Genomic DNA, 10,337 nt, shown 5'->3' with positions numbered 1-10,337 from the left:
GGCATATTTTATAATTCGTCAGTCCGGGGTGGTCCAACGCCCGTGAATCGGGCAGCTAAAACGAAGGGATTAGATAGCGAGTGCCTGTGTGCTCGCGATCACATACTCCGCGTCCCTGTGTAAGAGCATCTCTAGCAGACCCCGTATAATGCTCAACCTGTAAAATAATCGTCAAAATACGGGTCCGTGTGAAAAAGTCATCCGATCAAACATTGTAAACGCGTTGGACCCGTAAATTTTTTTAAGGGGCGCGGAAAACATCCTGTCTAAACTGTGAAGATAAGGATTTCATAGCCAAACCGAAAGGGCCCTGTATACTCGAGAGACCGTTGGCGGGAGTCTAACTGCCATCGGAACCTTCACGGCTCGCTCCCGTCCGCTCGTCCCTGACACCGACGGCCTACTCTGGCAGTCGCGCTCGCCTGCCGACCGGCCGTCCTGACCGCCGCGCTCGTCCTTTGCTCCGCGGCTCTCGAACGGAGCTAGCTAGCTAGCTCAATGCGCCGGCCGTTCGATCCGGCCGCCGCCCATGCCGCCCCGGCCGCCCTGGCCTCCGCCACGCGCCGCGGCCACCCTGTGTCTTCCTCGTCTGCCCGTTCGTCGATGGCCGTCGTGCCCTACGATATGTGTCAATTTTAGATTGACGCGAGAAAGAGGACGACCAGAAAAAAGAATCGGCATATTCAAAGAATATGCTTTTTTACGGATTGATTATACGGGTTCTGTTCTATCACAGCTAAAATCCATTCTTAAAACACATTTTTCTCGACCCGTATAACTATTTTTCTCGACCCATATAACTATTTTAAAGTGCGCCATATCAGGGTGTGCTAGAGAGATGCTCTAGACTAGAAGCAGTCCACGTGCTCGATTCCCCCTCTCCCCACGGACGAGACTTGCCTGCTCCCCCAGCGTGCTCCCATCCATGCTCCCGCATACGTGGCATGATTTAATTGGAACAAAATAAGGTCCGGCCCCATCTCTTAAAATCAGGGGAGATGATTAGATTAGAAAAAAAAAAAGGAAAAAGACAGTTGTAGGATGGAGCGGAGTACGGATAGGAGCATGCGCGAGCCGGATCCCTCCCCCACTACGCCACGACCATCTCCCTCCACTAGGCCACGACCATCTCCCCTACCGTCAGCCTGACCGCCTCCATCCGCCGGCATCACCCGCCTTCGCCAGGGAGCCCTTCTTACATCTGCAGCCTTCTTGTCTAACCGGGGATCTGTTGGTTTCTTGGTAATCCTTCCTTGTTCTTGGCCCAACTAATTCCCCTTTATTGCATCCCGTTCCATTTCTTGACTCCACTCCGTGACTTCAAATTGATGTGAGCAGGCCTACCGGGGACGTTGCGGTTCAGGGACGCTGGATTTTTTGGCGCCGTCCCAGCGTGGTGATGAATACGAGGCCTGTAGTGCTGGTCTGCCTCCTCATCGTGCTCATCATCACGTCGCAGTTCGAGTGGAAGCAGCAGATCGAGGACGCAGCTGACGCGGACCCTGTCACCGCGCGCCGGCGGCAGCAAGTCCTAGCGAAGGAGGACGCCGTCAAGGAGAAGGTGAGCCCGCCAGAAAGATTCTTGCTTGATTAGCTGTAGCTCCCTTTTGTTGTTCTATAGGCCCACCCAAGATTAGCAGCAAGTTAGGTGTATTCTTTGGCTCGAAGCTACAGAAGAGATCAGTTGGCTTATATGGCAGGATCTGAATTAAATTCAGATGCGAAATCAAAGTTGTGGTTAGAGATTAATCAATGTGCGCAGGCTCTGAGTCAATTTCAGTATTTATTGGGCGGAATATTTGATGAGTTCATCAGTATAGTCGTCATTTAAGACTTATGAGCAATACATATTGTTTTAATAAGCTAAATAACGCAGGCACCTCTTAGTAAGATTCTAAACTGACAAGTGCTGCTGAAACATACTCCTCCGGTCCTTTTTACTCCGTATATTAGATTTGTGTCAAGTCAAACTTAGCAAAGTTTGACCAAATTTATATTAAAAAGTATCAACATCTACGACACTAAATATATATATACTATGAAACTACATTTCATAATGAATCTAACAATATGGATTTGGCATTGTGAATGTTGATACTTTTTTCTATAAGTTTGGTCAAAATAGAGATAGTTTGACTCCAGACAAAACTTATATGCAGACTAAAAAGGACCAGAGGGAGTATGTAAGAAACCCTCAACAAGCTGTGGCCTTGACACATACATTTGCAAGATTGCATACAATTACATCTGAAACATACATAAGAAACCATCCACACGCCGTTGCCTTGAGACATACAGTGCCGCTGTTTGCAACTTTGCATACCTGTCCCTGTAAGGGTTTGCAGGCATAGTTTCTACTCCGTTATGGTTGACACTGTAGGAATTTTGGATAATCTCACAAGTCTCTGCATGTTTGGTGGCAGTAACGAGATAAGTACTGAATATATATCCTGTTTTCATGGGAAACAATTGGTTAAGTAGGTGTGCCTAGGTATATTTAGGGCTATTAGCGAGTTAAAAGGACATTCATCATGATAGGACATGTGAACAATCAGGGAATCATTCATAAAAAGAGAAGCTATGTTGTGTGAAAAGCATCACAAGACCTGCATTTCTGATTTTGGCATCTGTCTCCTCAGAATTTTGATGTTTCACGGAAATGGTTGTACCACAGAAGCGCTTCAATTCTTGTCCGTGCATCAATGAAATTGTCATAGGCTAATAGTCGAGTTGTGCATCATTGAGTTCAGATTAGGTCCATCGATTAATTCTGAGCTTGTTTCTTAAAACCTGGCCAGGGTGCTATTTGCAGTCACCCTCGAAATTAGGCAGTCCAATTCCTAACTGTTGATAAATGGGATGCAAATTTTCCGCACATTGTTGTATGTGCACTTATTTTGGTTCATTGATGAGTAAGATGTTATGTGATATGATTTTAGAGTGGGGAGAGGGGCTCTTGCACTTGAAGGCAAGTAACAAGAACAAGAACAAGAACAACAACAACAACAACAACAACAACAACAAAGTCTTTAGTCCCAAACAAGTCGGGGTAGCTAGAGCTGAAACCCATAAGATCTGGCAACCAACTCATGGTTCTGGCACATGGATAGCTAGCTTCCTCTTCTGGGTTTCATCTCCATAAGAGTGGCTGAGTTTTGACGTTGGCTCGCCAAGCCTATCACAGCCCTCCTCCTTTATCCGGGCTTGGGATCGGCTATGTTGAGACAACATAGGCGGAGTTACTTGAGCAAGTACTATTTTATTTTTTGCTTAGTCCAATGTGTGGATGCCGGTCTGGTGTAAGCTGGTTAGTTCATCCATGAGTTAGCTCAATACTCAAACTCCCAATCCTAATTCTAAGGTAGTGATCCTAACCATGGTTTTTGAGTCGCTGATTAGTCGCTGCATAGTCGCCGACTAATCGCCAAGTCGTTTTCCAAAAATCAGGGCGACTCGCGACTATACAGCGACTTATGGCGACTATACAACGACTTTCGTCGACTATACGCTGAGCCGCAGGGCTCGCGGCGACTCACCAAGTCGCGACTCAAAAACCTTGATCCTAACTATCGTAAAGAGATATTGTTGCTGCCTCTGTTGGTGCTGCTTGAGCTGACTAACAGCTACGTTGCATCGATACTTGGTTACGTATCGGATATGTGATACGGGGATACGCCCGTTCAGGGGAGTATCCTACTGGATACACGCGCTTTCTGAAGTATCCGCGCAACGTAGACTAACAAGACTCATTACATGATTCTTTTACAATGCACATATGATCATCCTTGTACAGAGTGTTTTTTTTGTTAGTGCACATTTTCTACTATAAGCTGCATTCATGATTGCTTTTGTGGAACCCGTAAATGCACGAGTGTTCTGGTCAAAATATGTATAGATGCCGCTCTATCTAGATTTGTTTATCTATGGATGTTGCTCTAAATCCATCATTCACTGTCGAACATAGGATTGAAATGCTCATAATTGTTGTTAGATTTTAAGTTTGATGACTCCATAAATTAAATTGGTTTTTAGTAAACTGCAACTACATAAGTACTTAGTTTCAGGCTTTCTTTCTTGGCAACCAACTGGTAAAAGACCTTACAAGTGTGTGTTCAGCAAGATAGCAAAGATGGTAAGCCGCAAGAACAATCAAGATATTTTTAATGTAAAAAATGCTCTATTCTGTTGAAATCAACAGAAGATCCCACATTTCTAAGAGCTCTGCCAGTGCGACCTGAAACTTTGGCTGTGGCAGCAAAACTGCGGCCCTGCCGAAGGGAACCTGTTACAGGCCAGTAATCAATTTAGGGATCCTTTTGCACATAATTAGTTCAAAGTTGTCTTTTGAGAAAATTCAAATCTGAACATGTTTTTGGGAACAAGGCCAGGCTACTATTCGTTGTTGCTTGTTTAACTAGCCTGTTTCAACTTGTTCCAAACTGGATAAAGGCATGCATATTTTCTGCACATGGTAATATCTGCACCTATTCTTTATCGCTTTGTAAGCATGACTCTGAAATATAGACATAATCACACATGTATAGCATGTTGGCTCATCTGCACTTCCCAAAAGGTATATACATGAAGATCTTTATATATGCTGGACAAAGCAAAATCTGCGAGTGAACATATTGGAGCAACTCGAGAGTCGCTACATCGGCCTGACCTCCAGAATAATCGTTCGAATGTTGATTTTGGTCAAAAAAGCCGGTCTAGCAGAATCGCCATCCTGCGCTTCATTGCCTTAATTTTTGGAGGCTGCTCCAAATCAATCCCGTGAGCCTCCATATTTGGAGGTTTGCGCGTGGTATAGCGCTCCCTCCATCCACCCGATTTCAGAATCGCCATGGACATTTCAGGACACATGCCCCCTTCCTCTGCTGTCGTTTGGTGCCGCTTCCTCCCCCCTTGCCGCCACGATTTGGCCCTGCTCGCCTTCGGTGAGCCGTTCCCCGACCTCGCATGCTTCGCCGCAGCCCCGCGCCCGCTTCCCGCCGTCCGGCTATGCCTGCGACCTCAAGGTGTTCGATGACTTTCCCGAAGGTAAATTTCCGCAAATTTGTTCATGTAGACTAATCTAGCACCTCATTGATTCGTGTAGATAACATAGGATTCACAGTTTGTGTAGATGGAGCCGATGATAGAGGAGTTCTTTAATGATTCGTTGTCAGTCTTCGAGCTCCAAGTCCGCGAGTAAGGTCATGGACACCGTAGGTGATGAGATTGTGTTAATGGCTGCTCAATGGATAGCGGCAATCGGAACAAAGAGAAAGTGTGTGGAATTGTAGATGAGTCATTTGACATTTCATCCTAATAGAGTCGTCGATCATAATTTGTGCATGTCTAACAACTTTGTGCCTGGTTGTACCTATCCTGCCTACATGATCTATCGACGCTTCCACACATCGCAACGGCTATTTCGTCGAATTGCCGATGACATAGAAGCCAATGAACCGTTCTTCAAGCAACGGAGAAATACTGTGGGTCTGTTAGGTTTTTCTACTGCTAGAAGGTGACCGCGACACTCTGGATGATTGCATATGGCACTCCTGTAGATATGTTAGATGAGTATCTTGGAATGGACGAAGATACAGTCATAAAGTGCACAAAAGCGTTCGCTGATACCGTGGTTAGGGTTTATGGAGATGAGTATCTGCGAACACCCAACGACAAGGACATGGTGACGCTTTTAGCGATGAATGAAGCAAGAGGCTGGTCTGGGATGCTTGGGAGTGTTGACTGTATGCATTGGAGGTGGAAGAATTGCCTGCAGCTTGGCAAGGCCAATTCACCTGGCATTGCCATGATCCGACAATTCTTTTGGAAGCGGTTGCCTTCGAGGATTTGTGGATTTGGCATTGCTACTTTGGGTTGCCTGGATCTCACAATGACATCAACGCCTTGCAAATATCTCATTTGTTGCCAAAAAAGGCTTTCGCCCTGCTTTATATACAAAGCAACGGTCAACCACGACCCGGTACAAACGCACGCCACCACAACACACGCACACACCCAAGGCAGGATACATAGGCGCTGAGCGCAGCAACACCACCCCTAGCACTACAAGAGCAACCGAGGTCCTCAACCGTGAACACGCCACTGCAAAGAGATGAAGCCGCATACGACGAACCGTGTGCTCCAAGGCGGCGCCTTCAGGAAGGTTACGACACCAGAGCGCCGCCACCGCCCAACCCGAGGATCAGAGTTTCCCCTGGAGCAACACGACGGGCAATGAGAGCCACGACGACGCCTTCAAGAAGGGAGCGAGCTTCGCCGCCGCCGGTCCTTCCGAACATAGATCAGGTTTTCACTTGGCCAACACTCGCCGCCACCGAAAACCACACCCTGGCGACCATGCCGCCCACACGGCCATGGCCACCGGGCAGCACCGAGCCACGGGCTCTGCCGTGAGCACCGTGGAACCACCACCAGCGCTGCCGCCCCGGCATCCAAGACCTTGACACCACCTCACCCGAGACCCACAGCTACCCCAACCAAAGATACGAGCGGAAAGGACTCGCCTTTCGCACCCCTAGGCGGCCCCCAACGCCGAAACCCAATAGGCCGGCCAAAACTGGCCTCCATCTACCCATCCCGCGGCACCGGGCGCGAGACAAGCTTGCTGCCGGGTGCGAGGCGGGCGATGGACCACAGCCAGGGGAGGGCCAACCCTTCGACGAAGGTAGCGACCAGACGAGGAGGAGGGGGGGTGAAGGTTGAAACGGACCACCTACAAACGAGCTAACGCCGAAAAAAGCAGCCGCCGTAGCCGGCCCGCCGAGCTGCCGTGATGCCGGCACGGCGAATGGAAGCCTCCACACCGAGAGAGCCGAGCCACCTCGCCGCCACCGCCCTCAATCGGAGCAGCAGCCATGCCGGGCCGATGCCCCAACCCGCGCCGCCCACCGGAAAAACTGCGCCAGATCCGGCCGACACACTCCGCCACCACCGCCACCTCCACCGCTGCCGCGGGGCAGAGATTCAGAGTTGTCGCTGGCCACTGCCCAGCAGAAGCCCAGCCGGGTCTCCGCCCACCTCCCGCGCCGCAGGCCGACCCCCAGGCCGCAGATCGGGCCAAAGGCCGACCCACGCGCCGTCGCCAGAGGAAATGGCCCCCGCAGCCGCCGCACTTCGCCGGAGCTTCACCGTGCCGCTGTACCGCCCAGCCCCATGGCAGCCAAGCGCTCCCGCCCCAAGCATGCGCGAGAGGGAGCAGGACCCCGCCGCCACCCACGCCGGCCAGGCTTTGCCTGGCGGTGCCTCGGGACGGCGGCGGGGGAGGGGGGCCGGAAGGAGGAGCGAGGAAGCGGGGCGCTAGGGTTCGCCCCCGGTCGCCCACGGGGACGACGCGGGGGGAGCTTTTCCGTTTTCTGCCAGCAGGTCAAGTACTTGCTCGTATCTCATTTGTTTGCTAGGCTAGCAGGTGGTACTACTCCAGCATGCAACTACACGGTGAATGGTAATTATGACCAAGGCTACTATTTAGCTGATGGCATCTAGCGATTCAACATTTGTGAAGACAACTTCTAATTATGAGACCAGGAAACTTAAGCATTTCGCAAAGGCGCAAGAAGCAGCGAGGAAGGACATTGAGAGAGCATTTGGAGTGATGCAAGCTATGTTTGCAATTGTTTGGGGTCCTGCTCGTTCCTGGAACAAGGATGTCTTGGCAAAAATCATAACATGTGTGATCTCACACAAAATGATCATTGTGAAAATGTTGGCATAACCGTTAGGACTCGCAGGTACACAAACTGCATTCAAGCATTTCTTGAGGCATACCGGAAGATTGAAGACCGGACCTCTCATGATCAGCTGCATGAGGATCTCATTGAGCATCAATGGCAATTAGTTGGGAGATAGTGCGATTATATTTCTTTAAGATCCATTTATTTTTACTTGAACAATTTGCTTTATTGGATTATTTGTTGCATTCAGATTATTTATTATTTGAACTATTCGTTGCATTCGGATTCTTGGGGGCAGATTCCGGGGAAGCTGTGGAGGGCGCAGATTCTGGGAGGATCGGCCAAAAGAATTGGCATGAGATAGAAGAAAACATATTTTTCTTATGGAGGCCGCATTATGGCGACACTGTTTGCGCACAGCATACACAACCTCCAAAACATTATGGAGTGCGCTCCACACGCGCTATGGGGGCTGCGGATATGGCGACTCTGCTGGACTTTCTCTTATCCTTTTATGAGAATGCACATCTAATCATCTTTGCGTGGGGTCTTTTTGATATGTAGATGTTCTCAGATCACCTACATCCATGAATTGTCTTGTAAAGTATAAGTGTACGCGGGCTAAAATAGACTGAGAATTTGCCTCCCCCTCCCCAAATGACTAGGAGGCCTGGGTCTGCCCACCTTTGAGACAACCCCAGGGCAAATCATCAAACCCCTAGTAAATTGTGGCAAATAATGTAATACCCCTGTGAGTGCCACCGTGTTTAGATCTGTTCCTGTGGATGGTGCACTACACCTGTCATTCACTCTCAAACCTAGGCTATGTCGTTCATCAATTCTTGTGCTATCCCTACATTTTGATTGACCAGTACAATATTTTTGGTATTTCTGCTAGTTTGGAGAATGGAGATAGGATCTGACTAATGAGTGACTTAATTTAGCAAAATTTCTTATGCAATAATTGACCACAGTAGCTTCTGGTTGTGTTGTTTGGAAATGCACTCTGCTGTTTCATGTCTGGTTTGCCAGGGCAAGAATTTGCTGAAGCTTCATATCCACAGACCCTTTCTTTCCCTCATAAAATACTTTACATGCTATCTGCAGATACTCTTATCTCAAGAGAAAAACATTCAACAGCTTAATGAGCTTATCGAGAGCCTTCAACGGCAGCTGCTGCACTGCCGTGGTAGCAACGATACCATTCATACCACTACAATTGCTGCTACCGAAGTTAGTGAGGTGGATGGGCATGAAATCATTGATGATTGATGGTAGATAATCTCTTCCCACGTGGTTCTTTTATTCTACAATAGCAGCCATAGAATATTATTGTTTAATCAGGCAACACGTGCTTCACGACTTGCTTCTAATGGAGCGAAGGAACAAATTATGCTTTGATTTACCGCATTGTATACTTGTACTAAGGCCTTTCCCCACAAGTATTGTAGAGAGCTGTAATTTGTACTTAAGTTTGTTTTAGGCCACGTCCACTAATTCAATTGGAAAGTTACCCGCTCATTTCTTTGTTGTGATGATAAATGGCTGATGCTTCTGCACTGTCAATTTTTTTAATATTATTCTAGCCATGAGTGCATCTCATTCATGTTATAAAGTATAGCCATTGTAACTCTACTATGACTAGTTGACCCGTTGCGCCACACCAAATGGCACAGAGAAAATAGTTTCATTTTGCAAGGACATATTCAATATTGGTAGTAGAAAGCCCATGTGTTAAACTATGCTATATTGAAAATATGTTTAGCATGTTGTGAAATCCGAGTTTGAAAAAAAAAATCATATTTGTATAACATGCATAGATCAGCTAAGGAAGCATTTTTTTAGTTGAAAATATGGTTATCACGATGAGAAATCCGAGTTTAAAAACATATTTGTTGAAAATATGATTATCACGATGAGAAATCTGAGTTTAAAAAACATATTTGTATAAGATGTATAGGCCAGTTAAGGATGTATTTTTTTAGCTGGGTTTGTACCAAACTCTATTTTCCATGTGCATGAAAAAAGACCTACTCCCTCCGTTCCTAAATATAAGTCTTTTTAGAGATTCAAATGGACTACCACATACGGATGTATATAGACATATTTTAAAGTGTAGCTTCACTCATTTTGTTCCGTATGTAGTCACTTGTTGAAATCTCTAGAAAGACCTACATTTAGGAACGGAGGGAGTATTTGTGTTGTGCATGGAGGCATAGGTATTTGAAAGGCCCGTATGCTACCTAGCCGCCCAGTCCACGAACAATGCTGTGTGAGGCCCATCTGGAGTAGAATATGAAGTGGCAGGGACTGAATCCATCGAGCCTGTTTATCCCCTTTTCCTCCTCGGTTCCTCGGTTGGGCGAGAGAAGTGTTCCCAGAGAGGTGTACTCAACTGGTGAGTTTCTCCTTTCCTTTGATTTCGGATTTCTCTGCATTCATGGATTTAGTTCTCATTTATTTGGATCTTGCATTTCCCCTCTTTCGTGGCGATTTTTACTTAGATCTTGTGCCGTAATTCTCTCCATTTAGGGATGTATACATATGCAAATAAATCCTTGTAGTTATTCCCGTTGCGCCAAATGGTGGTTGAATCCATGTTCACATTGATTTTTTCCCTTATTTTAGTTATTTTAGTTGTGGGCAAGC

General features: G+C 47.2%; 1 protein-coding gene across 1 annotated transcript; it reads left to right on the top strand.

Moving 5' to 3' along the window:
- Positions 1 to 1,029: 1,029 nt before the first annotated feature.
- On the top strand, positions 1,030 to 9,223 carry LOC125537103. The gene is made up of 3 exons (XM_048700406.1): positions 1,030 to 1,242; positions 1,339 to 1,561; positions 8,796 to 9,223. The coding sequence occupies exons 2-3, from the start codon at positions 1,400 to 1,402 to the stop codon at positions 8,958 to 8,960; spliced, it is 327 nt and encodes a 108-aa protein (XP_048556363.1). The 5' UTR covers positions 1,030 to 1,242; positions 1,339 to 1,399; the 3' UTR covers positions 8,961 to 9,223.
- The last annotated feature ends 1,114 nt before the right edge of the window (positions 9,224 to 10,337 follow it).

Source organism: Triticum urartu, chromosome 2, assembly GCF_003073215.2.
Source record: "Triticum urartu cultivar G1812 chromosome 2, Tu2.1, whole genome shotgun sequence".
Lineage (NCBI taxonomy): Eukaryota > Viridiplantae > Streptophyta > Magnoliopsida > Poales > Poaceae > Triticum > Triticum urartu.
This window is presented reverse-complemented; position numbering and strand designations above follow the sequence as displayed.

Bases quoted from the DNA above. Each gene is read 5' to 3' on its own strand.
- LOC125537103 (XM_048700406.1), top strand. From the start codon at position 1,400: ATGAATACGAGGCCTGTAGTGCTGGTCTGCCTCCTCATCGTGCTCATC. The intron at 1,562-8,795 runs GTGAGCCCGCCA...TGCTATCTGCAG, and splicing joins AGGACGCCGTCAAGGAGAAG to ATACTCTTATCTCAAGAGAA.